The 19,068-nt window shown below is 34.4% G+C and overlaps 1 protein-coding gene across 2 annotated transcripts in view; it reads left to right on the forward strand.

Moving 5' to 3' along the window:
- SEMA3D (semaphorin 3D) overlaps window positions 1-19,068 on the forward strand; it is a 194,127-nt gene that overhangs the window by 128,033 nt on the left and 47,026 nt on the right. For both annotated transcript variants that reach the window (XM_007982331.3, XM_073009164.1), the window contains 2 exons: window positions 4,472-4,614; window positions 18,423-18,537. In XM_007982331.3, coding sequence (XP_007980522.3) covers window positions 4,472-4,614; window positions 18,423-18,537 — 258 coding nt within the window. The remainder of the gene's footprint in view (window positions 1-4,471; window positions 4,615-18,422; window positions 18,538-19,068) is intronic.

Below are 19,068 nucleotides of genomic sequence, written 5' to 3' on the forward strand. Positions count from 1 at the left end.
AATAATTAAATACATTATTTCTCTGTTTTCTTAAATTTCAGAAACCCGAATCTCACATTTATAGAACAATTTGATCCCACAAAGAGTTCCTTTTTTTTTTTTTCTTTTGAGACAGTCTCGCTCTGTCACCCAGGCTGGAGTGTAGTGGTGCGATCTCGGCTCACTGCAAGCTCCACCTCCCAGGTTCACGCCATTCTCCTGCCTCAGCCTCCTGAGTAGCTGGGACTACAGGTACCCACCACCAGACCTGGTTAATTTTTCGTATTTTCAGTAGAGACAGGGTTTCACCGTGTTAGCCAGGATGGTCTCGATCTCCTGACCTGGTGATCTGCCGGCCTCGGCCTCCCAAAGTGCTGGGATTACAGGTGTGAGCCACACCAAGAGTTGCTTTTTAAAAGAAAACATATTTAAATAAAAAATCTGAAGTACTGGTTTGAGATTTAAAAAAAAAAAAGGTTTTTACTTTGCTCAGTGATTAAAACTAAGTGTTTGTGATTTACTAATAATTTGAAAGAGGGCCGGGGCGGGGGTGGGGGGAGACGTTGAATGGAATTGTTAATGGACCTTGCCAATTTGAGATTAGTTAGAAAAAAAATAAATAAATACTTTATGTGGTTTTCTAAAGTTTTATTTTTATATGTTTTTGAAAAACCATACCAAAGTGAGGTTATCAAGAATATAAAAAGTCCATTGAAGTTCTAAATTACCAACAAAACAAACAAAACAAAACAGGAAAATAATATAGAATAAGGAGAAGAAATTTCATGAATGTATTTCCCTCCTCTGTTTTCCTTTCAAAGCTTTGCATTAAAGCAAAGAAGAGATTGGATGGGAGATACACGGCCAACCCAGAGAGGCTGAGACTTTTTGTTGTTGTTGTTGTTGTTTTGTTTTGTTTTGTTTGAGACGTAGTCTCTCTCTCTGTCGCCCAGGCTGGAGTGACCTGGTGTGATCTTGGCTCCCTGCAACCTGTGCTTTCCAGGTTCAAGGGATTCTCGTGCCTTAGCCTCCCAAGTTGCTGGGATTACAGATGTGCACAACCATGCCCGGCTAATTTTTGTGTTTTTAGTAGACAGGGTTTCACCATATTGGCCAGGCTGGTCTCAAATTACTGACCTCAAGTGATCCACCCACCTCAGCCTCCCCAAAGTGCTGGGATTATAAGCATGAGCCACCATACCCAACCCCAACATTAACTTTTGTCTATTGAAAAAGGCTACTGTGAAGCTTTCTTTATTGGGATATTGGCCAATTACTGTGCATTTGCAGGAGAGTGATTTTCATAACACATGGGGCACACAGCGATCAGAGCTCTAGGCAAAACTCTAGAAAAGGCAATATTGATCTTTTTCACTCCCCGCCAATTTATTTTTTCTTTTAAACCTTTTTGGCTTCTCTTCTCTCTTGCTTCTACTTCTTAAAAACTCAGTGCTCTGTGCTTCTTTCCAGGTGCCACACATTTCCTACTTAAAGTCTTTCCTTCATTTCTCAATAACCATACGGTCTGTCTTCCTTGCTTTAATCCAATTATTTCTGAACTAATATCGTCCTATTACACATCTGTTACCTGGTTAATTCACAGTTATTTAAAACCAAGACTTAAAATGCCCAATAACTCTTAAACAAGGATTTAGAAACCCAAATAGATTTGTCACTGATACAGTGAAAAGAGGTTTATCATATTGCAAACATTGTTACACTGTACATATATTATGGCCATCTTTCCAGGTCAGTACATACAGATCTAGTAAATTTTTAATAATGACATATTGTTTTTACAAGTACATGGATGTACTAAATTTTCTATTAACCCCTCTGTATTGTCATCATAATGATAATGCTTATCAGCCCCATAACTATCTTAATAATAAATCACATTTATTAAACACTTATTGTATAATCAGCCTTTGCCTGATGCTAAATGCTATACATATATATATATGCTGTATATATATATGCTATATACATTTCAGTATGACATCAATGAGGTGGGAGGAGGAAAAAGCATGGATTTTTTTTGAAGTCCTATTTATTTTACCTTTTAACTAATATATACCATAAATAGCCTTATTCTGTTTATTCAGTCATTGTTGATTTTATAGAACTCTGGTAAACATTGGCTTTTGTATTGTAAAAAATTGTTTTGGGGGGAATACTGGAGGTGTTAAAGCTAAATGTTTGTTGTATAAAGCTATATATATAAATGCTATATATAAAATGTTATATATATGCTATATATATAAAATGATATATATAAATGCTATATATGGCATATATACACATATAAAAAGGAATTTAATGCTTATATAGATGCTTTATGTATATAAATGCTATATATACACACATATAAATTCACTTGGTAATAATATAAATTATCTTATTAGGTAGATGACGTTGGTAGTCTTATATTACATATGAGTAAATTGAGTCATTGAAAAGTTAAATAATGTGTCAAAAGTCACCATTCCAGTAAGTGGCAGAGAAAAGATATACACTCAGAAAGTTTATCTAGAGCCTATACTGGTATATTGAACTTGAACCAAACGTTATTGGTTGTTTCCATTTTTATACCCCTAGGGCAATTACACAAAATTCATCAAAGTAGTAATACATCACAATATGTCAAAATCAGTGCTAGATATTTACTATTTCCTAAGCCTTTTATGAAAGACATGGTGATTACTTGAGCTTCCCACAGTCGCAGCTGCTGCATGTGTTACCCCAGCCTGGACTTGCTTCTGACTTCACCTCCTCCTTCCTTTGCCCTCCACCTTCCAGCTCTGGGATCGCTTCCCTCAGGGCTGTGTTCTCTGAGTAGAATGTGGTAGATGGTGGATCATAAAAGTAAATACCCTTCTGGGGTACAGAAAAAGTTAAGAGAGGATTAACCTGAACTAATCATTCAATGTGTCCCCTGGCACTTAGCTAACCCTGGCTCCAGACTGAACCCCTAACACTGACCACAGACTGGGCCCTCTAACCTTGGCCACCATATGATTGTTATTTGTGGCCAGACACTAAGTAAGAAGATTTCTTAGGGTGTGTTTTTTTAATTGTATTTTGGGTTCTGGGGTACATGTGAAGAACATGCAAGTTTGTTGCATAGGTATACACGTGCCGTGGTGGTTTGCTGCATTCATCAACCCATCATCTCTATTGGATATTTCTCGTGATGCTATCCCTCCCCTAGTCCCCCACTCCTAGACGGGCCCTGGTGTGTGATGTTCCCCTCCCTGTGTCCGTGTGTTCTCGTTGTTCGGCTCCCACCTGTGGGTGGGAGAGTGGGGTGTTTGGTTTTCTGTTCTTGTGTTGGTTTGCTGAGAGTGATGGTTTCCAGCTTCATTCATGTCCCTGCAAAGGACATGGAACAGCCCTTCATGCTAAAAGCTCTCAATAAACTAGGTATTGATGAAATGTATCTCAAAATAATAAGAGCTATTTATGACAAACCCACAGCCAATATCATACTGAATGGGCAAAAACTGGAAGCACTGTCTTTGAAAACCGGCATAAGACAAGGATGCCCTCTCTCACCACTCCTATTCAACACAGTATTGAAAGTTCTGGCCACGGCAATCAGCAAAAGAAAGAAAGAAAGGGTACTCAATTAGGAAAAGAAGATTTAAAAAACAAAAGTTATTGCCTCAGAGAAATCTTATCATGCCCCACCAATAGAGACATAATTCAAAGGACACATCCTATCTAACTGATTATAAATCAACAGTATATACCTTTCCCAGCTGTAATTTATAATCCATCAGTAAAAGATAGGAGGATGAGAGGCAGAGAGGGGTAGCAACAGAATCTCTTATGTAGGTGAACAAATAAATTGAAATAAACAGAGCCTACTCCACCTGGACCTCAGAACCTCATGGTCAACAATACCAACGTGCTTTTTATTATGTTTGCTAACATAACCCTGCCTCTACTCATAATGAGAAAAGAGGAACTGAGCCATGATGCCAGAATATTCATGAAACTAAATATTTATAAGCAGAACACACAATAAATGTTTGAGAACAGTAACCTTACAAGCACTCAAATATGAAATATGCAACCTCTGCCCTGTGTTGTAGCTTTCAGTTGTGAAGAATAGTTTTAAAAATAAAATTTAGTCTCCTAATAAAAAAAAGAAAAAGAAAGACATGGTGGTTAAAAACTTCATTATATAGAAAGAGAATATAAAGTCATAGTATCTCCATATCTGAAAAGATCTACAAGTAATTCAATCTAGTCATGTTCTCACCTGTTCTCTGGAATTCCTGGAGAACTTGTTCAGTACCTCTATGCTGATACATATTTATACATTGTGTCATGTTCATTTATATACAACATCTCATTTTCCACATCCTGCCCATAGTTCATTTTTTTTAAATCCTACTGCTAATTGCTTTTACATGGAAATATCACCACACTATGATGACTGGATTGTTTCAGCATCTTAATGTATAGCTTCTTTTCTTTCAAACAGGAGCAAAATTTATTGGAACTTTCCCCATACCAGACACCTACAATCCAGATGACGATAAAATATATTTCTTCTTTCGTGAATCATCTCAAGAAGGCAGTACCTCCGATAAAACCATTCTTTCTCGAGTTGGAAGAGTTTGTAAGGCAAGATATATTTATATGTTTTACTTAAAGCATATATATATATATGTATGGGTATATATACATACATATATACATAATATATTACATACATATATACATGCATATATACATAATATATACATATATACGTAGTATATATACATAATATATTACTTAAAGCATATATATATGGAAAAAAACATGCAAGGTTTAAGTCAAAGTTAATGCCCATTATTCATAAATGATATGATTCATACTACCCTAGATGTGTAATTTTTGAGATCCAAATGTTAAAAAAGAAAAGCAAAGAAAGAAAAAGAAAAGAATTCACATTTTTCAAACATTACAGTTTGTTTTCCAACAGTGCCTGAACTGTTGCCCTGGTGTGAGTTACACATCTTTGGCAGCTTATTTCTTTTATTGAAGGGCTATTCCTTTGCCAGTGATTGCTATTCCCAGTAACATCAGTGCATTGTCCTGATCCCTGGAGCTTAAAATGTTTTTATATAATGTTAAATAATCTAAATGAAAGTAACTTAATGTAATGCCTAGAGTAATTTAAGTATCATCAGATGTATATTCTATATTTTTATCATCATGCACATCACATATGTAAAATTATATATCATTACATGCATCAAATAAGCTGAAATTTTGTTATATTATTACTCTATTAAATATTTTCTAGACCTGTAATCTAGATTAGGTTCTGAGAGAAAATGAAGCAAAGAGGAAAAAACAAATAACCACAAGGAAAAATATTTATTTTGAAGAAAACTGCAATGAGTTTTTAATCTTGCTATTTTATGTAAATTATAGATAAGCACAGATACTCTATGAGAAGCTTCCATTTTTTGATTGAATACAAGTTTTATGGAATAATAATGCTAGTATAATCATACTTTGACTTCAGTATATTATTTTTCTCCTTAGATTTGTCTCCACTGAAATAACTTTTCTTAAATACACACCTTTAGCATCAACTCAGTTATTAAGGGGAAGAGCTGTTAATAAATACTCTCAGTGGGAAGCTTTATTTGGTCTTGTACAAACTTTTCATTTTCTTCCATCTGAACCTATCACGTTTTTGTTTCAATCTGTACCCTCAGGCTTCTGAACACTTTCGGGGACAGAAATACAAACCATCATTGCACTTAAAAGTGCTAATGAAAACATGGCTTTTGAATGAGGCCAACTTGTGAGCCCAGATCATTCTTTACCTAGTGTCCTAGCCAATAATGCTGTCTCCCACTGATCCCCTCACCCCCAGGGGACAGATTCTCTAAAAAGCATTCTCATTCTTTCAGACTCTAAGAATTCACAGTAATTTCTCTTGAAGCCTCTTGCCTAGAGATGAATGCCTGTTGTTTGGAGTAGTCCTAGTGTGTTAGTGTATTGAAGCATGCCTTATAGCAATAGTATCCTGATCCTGAAAAGCTGTGTTGTGGATTGACATTATTTGTATAAATGAGCTCTGTTTAATAAAGAATAAGGGATTTACAATCAATTAAATGAATTTCAAGAGTCACTTTCTGATGAACATACATTGCAAGTAAGTATATATTTTGTGCACCAGTTCAATGCTTATTTCTTGATAAATATAATCCATTTAACCGAAATGTATTTATAACAAAGTAATGTCTTACCCTAATATAAATATACTGAAAGTTAATCTCAGAGGTGGAGAAATGTATTCAAGAAAAATGTAGTTGCCCCATGTATAAATTCCTATATTAAAATTATAACCTATTCTCTAAACATCAACATGTAATATTTTATTTATATTATGAAAAAAACACCTAGAGAACTGAAAGGCAGAGAAAATTGTCATAAATGAGTTTTCCCATCACACACACACACACACACACACAAAACCTCTGAGGCCACACAGCAAGATTCTGTCATGCTATTGTTCTTGGTTAAAAAGCTAACAAATTGTGAGATCAAAAAAGAATATATAATGGATGAATTTACTTTTTTAAAAAAAGAGGTTCTTCATTAATTAGTGTATCTCTACTCAATCACTCTTTTAAATGAGCACGTCTTCAGAATTTTCTCGCTGTACATATAATCCATTGGTCAAATGTCTATAATGTTTTGCTTCTAAATGCTTTCTTTGCAGTTTCTTAGTTGCATCACATGCTGCCCATGTTTCTAACTTAATAATCTAAGATTAAGTTGTGTCAAAAAGTGAACACTTTCAAGTGGAGATTTCACTGACAACATGAGAAATGACTGAAAATCTTTATTTAAAATATGACAAGATGTCCTACAAAACTGTAACAACTTTAGCAATAGTTTAAAAAGACCTCAGCATCATTATTGCTGTGGTATCTTATTTTCACATAAAAAAGATTATTTTGACATTATTTGAAACTTATTATTCCTTTCTGTTGTTTCTTCCCCCCAACGTCATTATAATATTGTTTTTTTTCTTTTGACAAATAATAACAGAATGCACCTCTATGCTGTGAAACAAAATTGAGTTCAATAGATACAAGTAAAGATCTAAGAAGCAACAAATCACGTTAGAGGAAACTAAGAGTAAACTCTGTATGCTTCACAGAATTTACAAAGATTTTTTAGTAACATGAGAGTCCTTTATTCTATTTGTTCCATCAGCATATTCCCACAGAACATATTTGGAAATAGTCAGGTTTTGTTGTTCTTGCTGTTATAGTTGTTCATTTGTTTTCATGTTTCACTGAATACGTTAGCACAGTAAAGAACTGCTGACAATTTAAGAGCTCCCTTCATCTTCAGCTACTAACTGAAAAACAATTGTTTTATTGACTTGTAAAACTCGTTTTATTGACCTGTCAAAGATATTATTATTAGACTAAGTAGTAAACTGTGATTGGTGGGGAAAAGGCTTTGGCAATAGAGAAACATTATATAAAAATGGGTAAAGGATTATTCGCAGAACAAGGGTAAATCTTCTCAATTTTATAACTCTTTTGTTTATTATTTTATCATCTCATTTTTCAACAACAGCAACAAAATATAAAATAATTTCTGTGCAAAATGCACTATACTAGACAATTAGTGTAAATAATCAACCACTGTCCCTTTTCTTTCAAAGTTTATAGTATAGTGGGGGCAATAGACATATCAACAAATAATCATAATGTGATGTGATAGAGTTATGAGCTGAGAACTCTAAGGATTCGGTGAAGCCCAAAAACGAAGGAAGTGGTGCTTTAGTTGAGTTCTATGAGGAAGTGGAACAACACTAAGGAGTGGACGCCAGGCATTTGAGGCAGCGTGGTGACAGTTTTTTTTTTTTTTTTTTTTTTTTGGTTTTGTTTTGGTTTTATTTTTTGTTTATGGAACAGTGAAATCTTGTTCTAACTGGAATTCAAGGGATGTGTCTGGGGAGCAATGACTTTTGAGATTAGAGTGGTAAATTAGTTGATAAGAAGTCTTGTTTCCATGTTAGTGAGTGTGAACTCTATCCTTTAGTCAATGAGGGATTATAAAATGTTTTAAGCAGAGAAGTGACAAGATAGGTAAATACAGTTAGCAGCAATTTGAAGAATGTATCTGGATCGAGAAATATTTGTGACTGGGAGAACCTGTTAGGTTGTTCCCTAAAGACAACAGGAACAAAGAGATAAGCACTAAGAGTAAGTTCAAGAGATAGTTCAGGGAGAAAGTATATGTAGATTTCTATAAAGTCCTCACTTTATTACTGCTCTTTTATTATTTGCCTGGTATGCATAAGGCTGACCAATAGAGCATTCTGGTAATGATGGTACTGTTCTACACCTGCACTATCCAATAGCCATGTGGATGTTAGTCTTCAAATATGACTGGCATGACTCATGAGCCAAATTTTTTAATGCATTTTAATTCTCTTTCTCCCATCACAGAGATTTTGATACCCACCTTGTAGACAAGTACCCTTTTATTCTTCGTAATTGTGATTCCTAGAAGATACAGCATGGACCAGGAACATGTGCACAGATACATATTTTGATATGAGACAGTAAATAACAAAAAAAAATTATGAGCACAGATTTTTATATTTGGACATGAAGAACTTGATGTGGTTCTGAGATATGGGGACTCAATAGCCAGTTGAAAATATAACCTGAGGCTCAGTAGTCTCTAGACTAATAAATTTGAAAATTACCAGTATACTTGCAGATCTTGAAGTTATGGAAGTGCCTGACATTGCTCAGACAGATTTGTAGTGCAAGATCAAAGGGCAAGCATAGAATCCAAAGGGACAATGACATTTAAGAAATAGAAGAGAAGAATGTCTGCAAAGACAATTTGCAGAGTGGAATGGTGTCATTGCTGAGTGGAAAAACTGGAGAAGAGTGTTGTCACAAGTCAGGGGAAAAGACTGCTTCAAGAAGAAAGCAGCTATCAAAAATGTCGCTTATCAAAAAGAGGTCAAGTAAGGTTACGATTAAAGACTAGGTGTTAGATTTGGCAGTAAAGATATCATCAATGACCTTTGCCTGGAGTATATGAATGTTCAACTTAAAATCAGATCTAGGTTTACATTTTGCTCTACTTCTCATTCTCTCAGTTTCTTAACCTAAACAAATGAGGACACCAGGGACCTATTGCTTCCATGACTGTTTTACCAAACAAATGTAAGGCTTTAATGAGATCATATGAATTTGGATGTGACAGAAACTGAGGAAGTTACCAAAAACAAGGGTAACTTAGATATCTAAGTTTACAAGCATGTAACAATTTACTATAAGAGATTGACGAATAAATAATGTAAATATCTGGTCACACTACAGTGAATTTAATCCCAACAATCACACATATGCATATGTTCATGTGCACGCGCATGCGCGCGCGCACACACACACACACACACACATATCACACATACATTTGGAGTCATATCAGTGTACCTGTCCTTAGGAGTGGAAGAAGTTGGTGTTCATGGTAGTGGTGTGTGTATTTTGCGGTGTTAGGGGCAGGTTAGTTACCAAAGATAAGATACGTCATTTTATTAGTTTTAAAGGCTGGAGTTACCATTATTATTTTTCTTTATCTTTAAGAGAATTTGTGCTTTGAAGATTGATCATATTTCTGAACACAGTCAAAGTAATTTGGAGCTGTATTTGGACAAAGTTGCATAAATGATCTGAACAATGCAAATTTTGGTCAAGGGATATCAATGAAGAGACACACAATAAAAAAACTGCTTTAAAAGATAATTTTACTTGGCAATATTGATCAATGAGAGCCTGAGGAGAATAAGTACCTTCATCCACAGAATATCTTTTAAACTTAATATGTTTATAATTGTACATGGTAGAGCACATTTTCTAATGAATTATTTTTAGTAGTGTTCCCACTTTCCAGTCAAACTACTTACTCTATTTTTCCAATAAATTGTTTAACCTTGAAGGATTTCTAAAGTCCTTGTCAAGCTCTACAATTCTTTCATTTTGTGAAGCAGTCAATATTTTGAAGCACAAAATGGTGCAACTTACACCCCAAAGAACTGCTCTCGTAGATGGTAAATAACAGAGATCTTTGTGATGGGGTATTAAATGCTAATTGAATGAATAGCCAAAACCACATGAAATAAACTCATGAAAAGATTTGTGTCTATTTACTTTGCAAGTTAGTACTTTCAAAATACCATTATTTATGTCTGTGTGATGTTTATTACTCTGCGTGTGTGTGTGTGTGTGTGTGTGTGTGTTTCCCTTCATGACCCACCTTTTAAGCCAATGGGTGGAAATACTAGTTCCTTCAGTGAGACTTGCTTTCAATTTTTCACCTCAACGCTGTTTTGCATTATTTTTTAATTCTATTCATTTTTGGAAGAGCTGTCCATTATACTTACGGGAGTCTACTCCAGATCCCAGCTGTAGTTTATGCCAATTGTCTTGTGTTTTTCAGTATTTCCTTTCCCCGTGCCAGGAATTCAGTTTGGATGGCCCTTTCACATAACTTGCCTGGGGGTCTCATTAATAGCCCTTTGCTTCAATTCCACTTGCATTGTCTATTTTGATATATGGTCCTATTTGGACAATTACTGCCTTTGAAGATTTGTGTTTTTAGGCCGATGACACTTTCCGTATTTATTGATCTCTGTTGAGCTGTGGTTTTTGTGCTTACTTTCAGCATGTCACTTACAACCTAAATGAGAGATTTAGTGCCCACGAGTTACAGATGTGCTTTTGCTTCACTTCCATCTGTTTTCCTGTCTGAGAAATTCCTAGGAAAGGGTTTATACTGTTTGCTACAGCTTTTTTTTTTTTTTTTTTTTTTAATTGAATCAACTCTGATTCTACCTGAAAAGGACTGCTTCACATGCCTAGATTTACCTAATTGAATGTGCTAAATCTTAGAAACTGAGTTGTTTAGGATAGTGTATTACACCAGTCCTGTATTTCCAATAATTTTTATGAGTTTCTGAAGTAGTTAGAAAAACATGCTCTCCATTTCTGTTTGCTTAGTCATTAACAGCAAATCACAAATAGTCGTCTCTAAATACGAGGTGTTTTTTTCGGAAAAAAAAAAAAAAAAAATTACCTTGAAAGCCTCTATAGAATTTATCCGTTAAAACTTAGTGTGTTTAATACCTGCCACAAAAGGTTTTTTTTGTTTTGTTTTGTTTTTTTTGTTTGTTTTTTTGTCTATCTTTTTCCTTAGATGTTTGAGTTTGTATATTTTTATTTCCTCTAAGGTATTTCAAGATTATTAGTAGGTGAGGTAAAAGACTCTATGTTATTATATGTCAAGAATTTTGGGGGGATTCCTAAGTATCAGAAAGGGGACAAAACCTTTGAAAATAGTAAAGGGCAAGTGCCAATAGATCTTCCTCTAGTCAAGAGAAATGGTATCCATACATTTCTCTTTATATTAAAAAATGCTTATAATTTCAGTTGCCAAAGAAAATAAGTGAAGAGATATTTGTTTCTACATGTTATATTTCTACATGTTCTATGTTACATAGTTGTTTCTACATTTGTTTCTACAACTTAACCTACCTGAGTTGGTGGCCAAATATGGTTAGGTGAAAACTCACAACCTTATTTTTTAAATTCATATTATTATTTTTGCCTTTACTTTTTAGTGGTCAGACCCTTTTTTTTTAATCCCAATGAACCAGGTACATGAAACATAGTTATAGCATTGCAACTATTGCAAAAGAAGACCCACAGGCTAAAAAGTGAATTTCAACATAGTTTGTTTCATTTGATTTAATGAGCATAACTTCACTATCTTCCATTAGTTCACTTAATGTATTGAAATATACTCCTTTAAGATCTTCTTCACAATATAGTAATATAGGTCAATATATGGCATACACTTCTAATGAGTGTCCTTGGGGCTTATGCCAGGTTTCACTTTTTGTTTCTACCATGTCACGTTCATAGTTTCAACCTTCTGAATAAGCCACCCTGAGTTTGGATTATCCTTATCATTATTTATTTATACAGCCCCATGAAGATCATTTGTACTAAGTTTTCAAAGAAAGATTCTAAAATCTGTCTCTAGAAATAACCCAGTGAAGATTGAGACAACACAGATAGATGTGGATTGGACAGTTGCTGTGGGATCTATTATAAATGACAAATCAAGCAAATAATATGAATGATGGATTGAAATATAACAGGCATTAAATCAAAAAGATAAAAGTATTAAATTTCTCTAATCTTATTTGTTGAATTTGTAAAAATGGCCAACAGGAAGCCTGTGTGTTTGCCTCCGTGTTAGTTTGGGTAATGGAATAGGTTTTTATTAATTTGTAATACTGTAGTATTTATATCACGCTTCAAAAGAAGGTGAGTAGTATTAATTCAAACTAAAATCTATAAGCATAAGTGTTACTAATGGGTAGAACAGGGAGTGTGGCACACAAAGGATGCATATATCATGGTTTTCAAAGAGTCTGAGAATTTCATTCTCTTGCTTACACAAAGATACAGAAGAGCAGTATTAGGCAAAATAACTAAATGTTAAGCAAAGAATAATTTATAACCTCTAACTCCAGCATCAACTATTTTTTTAAAGTTCTTAAACTTTGTCATTATTCAGTTTCTATTGATTTGAAAATAGTGTCCTTCAACTTAAACTCATTAATAGGGTTACAAATCTCTGCATACAAATTAGTAGATTAACAAAACACTTGTTTTCAAATATCTTGTAAACTGATTTTATAAAATCTTCAGGACTTAAGAGCATAGGAGCTGAAAGTCAATTATTACATTTTCCAAAAGCCACTATTATCTAATATATAGGTTAAAATGACAACGTTTATAAAGTACTGAGGGATCCTTGAAGAGGATGGTATATACAGATAAAATCATGTTTAACAGAGGAACCCAGCATAGTGACCTAAAGGTCAAAAGGCACACTCAATAAAAGTTCAGGTGTGACAGTTGCTAGCTACTTTACATGTCTATGTAAGATTTATAAGAGTTTGAGTTTTTCTGGGACAGTAGAAGGAAAATGTAATGCCATATTACCCTGCTTTAAGTCTGATCTACCTATTAGTAGATGCTATGATTAGAAGATCTTAGTAATTCGTAACATGCAGCCATCATACCATCAAACGACTCAGAGGTACTATATTTTAAAGCTGCTGAAGTATTGCAAATTGTGGTTTGTTTTGTCTTTATTTTTTTCTTTTTTTAATTAATCATTTTAAATTAAGAAATATTACAAACACCTAGAAAGGTACAGGAAAAAGAAAACAGGCAGCCTCTCTACTTACCACCCAAATTGAACACATGTGATCAGGCTTGTTTACATATAATTTCTTTGTTACTTTCCTCTGCATCTTTGAGTAGAGGGTGTCAAGGCTTTTGGAAACCTGACTACAAAAAGTGAATGATAAACAGTGTAGAGACTCACAGAAGTGACTGGTGACTAAGAACTGCTGATTTTGACATCTTAATAATAAATCTATTGTGTTAGTGAGATGGTTGTATTCTTTAGAACTTCACAAAAATAAGCAAGGAGGTGACAATTCAGTACAAAAGTGGTTACCTCCCTTTCAGCCCTCTCCTGGGCTTAAAGTTCTTAGAGGAGATTGTGTGGATATGCAAACAAATCCAGGGACTGAGAAACTGGTCAACAAAATACACCCAACTGACATTTCCCTGCAGGAGAAATACAACTCCTTGTGAGTTGAACTTTGCCATCTCAGGTCATGCTTCTGGATGTCTGTAAGAGTTACTATCCAGTCATTAAATGCTTATAATCCATTCCTGAGTGCTGTTATCTCGGGAACTGTATTTGTTTCCCTTCTGACAGCAGGTGGCTTTCATCTTTGGCTTGGATTATTTTTGTTTTGTTTTGTCTTGGTTTTTTATCTTTTTATTTCTGAGGGGCTAGAGAAGGCTGTAGGATGGGTAGGTAAGATTATTTCGTTCAGAAAATTTCATTTTTTTTTATCAGGTTAAAAGAAATGCAGGTACAGTATAAATCCCTTCTCCTTCAAATCTAAATAAGATTATTCTACTAGTTAGAATGTTCTCATGGTTACCTTAAATATCAGTGATAATTATAAATAGAAAGGGAGGAAATGTTTGAAAATGAACATTTATTGTCACTTTTACTTAGTAAAATGTTTAAAAGAGGATACAATTATTCATTTTTATGAAGTAATACTGTGTATGCCTGTTAAAGGAATGTCATTAAACTGATATTCTGCTTATATATGTATTCACTTAACAAAATAATTTCAGCACATATTCTGAGTTGGGTAACCCAAACTTTAGTCTCTGGCATTATATTCATGATCACTGATATCTTTGTTTTTATTTATTGTATCAACACTATTTTCAGTATTCACTGCTGACCCTCTCAAAACATACAAATGTAGGCAAAGAAAATTTAATAAATACTATCAATATATAAGAATGCATTAAAATAAAATTGTTTTTACCAGTGCTCTTCTTAGCACTAGAAAGCTGATGAAAAATGTAAAGATTAGATATGTTACTTTAAAAAGATCTAAGTCAAAGATCATGAAATAGATGGGGAAATATCTTATATTTTTAAATTTATTTAAAATTATCTTAGTTTCTGATAATTCCAGATATACATCTTCTCACTGGAATTCTACTATATGTGAACACAGAACTCACTGTTACATTAGGAAAAAGATTTAATATTTTTGCTCATTCTTATTAATGTATAGATATCTTTTCATAAATGATCTGAGGATATTGGCATTAAAAACAAGTCATATCTAGATAAATCTGCATCTGCAGACATCTGCAATCATCCAATAACTGGCGGAAATATACTTTATTTTTTAACAATGATACTCATAATAAAGGTATTGTATATAAAATATAAATGTAAGAGCAATTACTGACTTTTTTAATAAGAGAGTCACTATATAGAATATATTATGCATTTTCTTAAAAGGAAACTGATTATTTAACTTCCTTGCCAATTACTAATTTTTTTAGTAGTTCTTCATGTGAACTTAATAACATACAGACACTCTGGCCTGGCATTAAAGCTTTCCTTGATCTTACCCCAATTTACTTTTATAACTTTTTCCCTCACTATTTTAATTGATCTCAGTCTTCAACTAAACAGTTTATCCTGATTCTCCCTAGATGTCCTGGATTGTTCCACCCATTGTCCTTTTCCCTAGTTTCCAGCACTGAGTGTATTTCCTGAACCAATTTCTCCATATGTAGTTTGGTCCCATCTATTATTGTAAAAAGTTAGCATTAAATCCAACTCTTCAGTGAAGCTTTTGCCATTTTCCCACCATAATGAAATTTTAGAGGAAACTCAAACTCCTTGGCCCTTAGTCTATACGATTCCGAAAATTTTTTCAATTTTGTCTTTTATTCTTAGTTATGTATTAACTACTAATCATGTCTTCATTCAACAGCGATAGGGATTTAGTGACATATCGGGAGTTGAGTGGAGGGAATTTTAGGGAGTGCATTGTCTAGCAAGAATTAAAAATTATTCAAAAACCAACTAAAAATTATTGTGCTTTTTATTATCACCACATGCCAGTAATTGTAAACAGTATCAGTGACAATATGCTAATCATAGAAGAGTCTTTTCGGTCTAGATTTTAAATTGTTGCTTACTACTGTGTATCTATTATGTATACATATATGTATATATGGATATATGGATATTTGTGAGGATAGTCAGCCGCCAGCACACATGTACTCAGTTACACACATGTTCCAAGAGTAAGTTCATAATGATTTGGAATCATTTAAAATTTAAAACAGTGAGACATACTGCAAACTATGAGGTATGATAGTTAGTTCCTATAGTTAGTGCCAATTTTTAGTTCGTACAAGAAATATTTTATTGAGTGTTGTTGCTTTTAAATTTCAAAGTTATTATTTTAAAATTGTGTGTTATAAACTAAGGAGCAAATAAAGAAAATAATAATTGTTCCTGAATTTTACAGAACTATTACTGAAAATGTATCTTTTGTTTAGTGGGAAAGGAATGTAAAAAATGATTCACTCTGGGTATCACATACCATAGATGCCCGTGGTGTTAGGTGCTAAGGCTATAAACATACCTCTGGTCTCTGGTTTCCTTTCCTTCTTCCCTTCCCCCTTTCTTCAAGCATAGTATTTATATGATTTCAAATTCTCCTGTTTGTTGTAGTCATTTAAATGCCTTTCTCTAATTTAGTTTAATTTCAGAGATAAAAGAAGAAAGTTTCTAGATATTCAAACTTGAAACTTAACAGTTAACTTCTCATTAACTTTACAGAACATAGATTGATTCAAGGATAAATGATTTTATGTAATTTATACTTAAATGTAAATACATTATTGGAAAAGATAGGCTCCAATAGTAATTTAAATAAATTAGTTTTATCATAAGCACAGCAGAGCTAGTTGAGTCAAATGAACGAAAAATCATACTTATTCAGTGTTCACAGGTGTATTAGTCTGTTTTCATGCTTCTGATAAAGACATACTGGAAACTGGGGAATTTATAAAATAAATAGGTTTACTTGGACTCACAGTTTCACATGCCTGTGGAGGCCTCACATTCATAGCAGAAGGCAACGAGGAGCAAGTCACATCTTACCTGGATGGCAGCAGGCAAAGAAAGCTTATGCAGGGCAACTCCTGTTTTTAAAACCATCAGATCTCGTGAGACCCATTCACTATCACGAGGACAGCATGGGAAAGACCCACCTCCATAATTCAATCATCTCCCACAGAGTCCTTCCCACAACATGTGGGAATTATGGAAGCTACAAAATGAGAGTTGGGTGGGGACACAGAGCCAAACCATATCAACAGGTATATATTAATTTAAAAATGAGAATATAAATTTTTATGCTGAATTATTGAATATTGTGATTTTTTTTTTTTTTTTTTTTTTTTGAGACAGAGTCTCGCTGTGTCTCCCAGATTGGAGTGCGGTGGTGCGATCTCGGCTCACTGCAAGCTCCACCTCCCTGGTTCACGCCATTCTCCTGCCTCAGCCTCCCGAGTAGCTGGGACTACAGGCGCCCGCCACCACGCCCGGCTAATTTTTTGTGTTTTTAGTAGAGACAGGGTTTCACCGTGTTAGCCAGGATGGTCTCGATCTCCTGACGTCGTGATCCACCCACCTTGACCTCCCAAAGTGCTGGGATTACAGGCGTAAGCCACCACGCCCGGCCTGTAATCTTTTGTATTGTGTAATTGATTTAAGTGTTTATGTTTTGCTAAATGCTTAAAGAACATTTTTAATGAACCACTTCAGAGTAAAAATAAAGTATGGAAAATATAGATAAATATTATTTAAAAGATTTGTTTTGGTTTTAGTTTTGTTTGCTTTTGAGACAGGATCTTGCTCTGTCACCCAGACTAGAATCAGTGGCACAAAACCTGTCTCACTGCAGCCTTGAACCTCTGGGCTTAAGCGATCTTTCTCCTTCAGGCTTCTGAATAGCAGGGATTACAGGCACACACCACCACACATGACTAATTTTTGTAGAGATGAGATCTCACTATATTGACCATACTGGTTTCGAACTACTGGATTCAACTGATCCTCCTGCCTCAGCCTCCCAAAGTGCTGTGATTATAGGCAAAAGGATGGTTTTTATATATGTATTATTATGCATATGTTTATGTTGCATTGATGTTTAATCAGTAAGACATTAAATTTGAAAAAGACTTTTAAGCCTATAAAGAAACATATTGCTAAAGGCTACAAATACTGTTTTTAATCCTATAAATACTATACAAGCCAGCACTAGCATTCATTGAACTCAAGTTGCCTGGGACTATGCTAAGCATTTTATAGACTTTTTTTTCCCCATTTACTCATCAAACTAACCATATTTCAGCTGGGTGCAGTTGTATGCACCTGTAGCATCAGCTACTCAGGAGTCTAATGTGGGAGGTTTGAGGCTATGATCTTACCTGTGAATAATTACTGCACTCCAGCTTGGACAACATAGAAAGACCTCATCTCTGAAAAACAACAACAAAAATAACTAATCATATTTCAAGAGATTTATCATTTTTATCAATGAGAAAATAGAGACTTAAAAAAATAAATAGTCTCTTGCAGATTATGAAGCAAAAAAATTGGCAAGTGGGATTTAATTTCAAGTTGCCTTTACTATTACCTTGTATGCATCTACTCATCCAGTAGAGCTGAATTGCTTATATTGAATTCATTTAACTATGAGGAAAACATTTAAGATTGAAGGCATATACTATCTTTTCCCTTATTTTAAAGTTCAAGGACTCAATATCTGGATCCCGTGTCTTTGTAAACAATGGCATCAATAAAACACTGTAATACCTGTAATAGCTACCAGTTTTAGTGAGTGAAAGAATTGTGTTGGTAAATATTTATCTTTTTTTTTTCTCTCATGTCAGAATGATGTAGGAGGACAACGCAGCCTGATAAACAAGTGGACGACTTTTCTTAAGGCCAGATTGATTTGCTCAATTCCTGGAAGTGATGGGGCAGATACTTACTTTGATGAGCTTCGTAAGTTCCTTCTTTCCTTCTTTCTTGGAAAAGCCTTACTGCCTAATTAAGTAACTTGGCATTTGTTTCCCTTTGGGTCCAATTTGGCCTGATTAATTATAGCTGAGCAAACCTTACAGGAATGGTTCTTACTGAAATTCACACGGAAAGTACACGGAAGTGCTCTAGGTCTGGGCACACATAGTAATGCAGTAACTCTTCTCTTTGTAAGAGTCCTCAAAGTAAGTGAAGGAAACAAAACTCCAGCAAGACACAGAAAGGTATGAGCTCTGAAACTACAAAGTTCATCCATTTTCCGTGCAGTCTTTCGTTTTGAAAGGAGCCACCTTCTATAGGTAGGAAAAGTTGGATTCCTTGTTCCACGGATGCCCTCTGCTGGCAAGTACAGGAGATTTGGTGAACACTGTCCCTCCGACTTGTTGATGAAAAGAATAAGCACAAGCAGTAGACAGCTTCTTCTATTTCACTTCTCCTCTTCACTCCCTCAAAAACTCCTTCCAAGTCCTAGAATGATTTTCTTTTTTGATTGTG

This window comes from Chlorocebus sabaeus, chromosome 21, assembly GCF_047675955.1.
Source record: "Chlorocebus sabaeus isolate Y175 chromosome 21, mChlSab1.0.hap1, whole genome shotgun sequence".
NCBI lineage: Eukaryota > Metazoa > Chordata > Mammalia > Primates > Cercopithecidae > Chlorocebus > Chlorocebus sabaeus.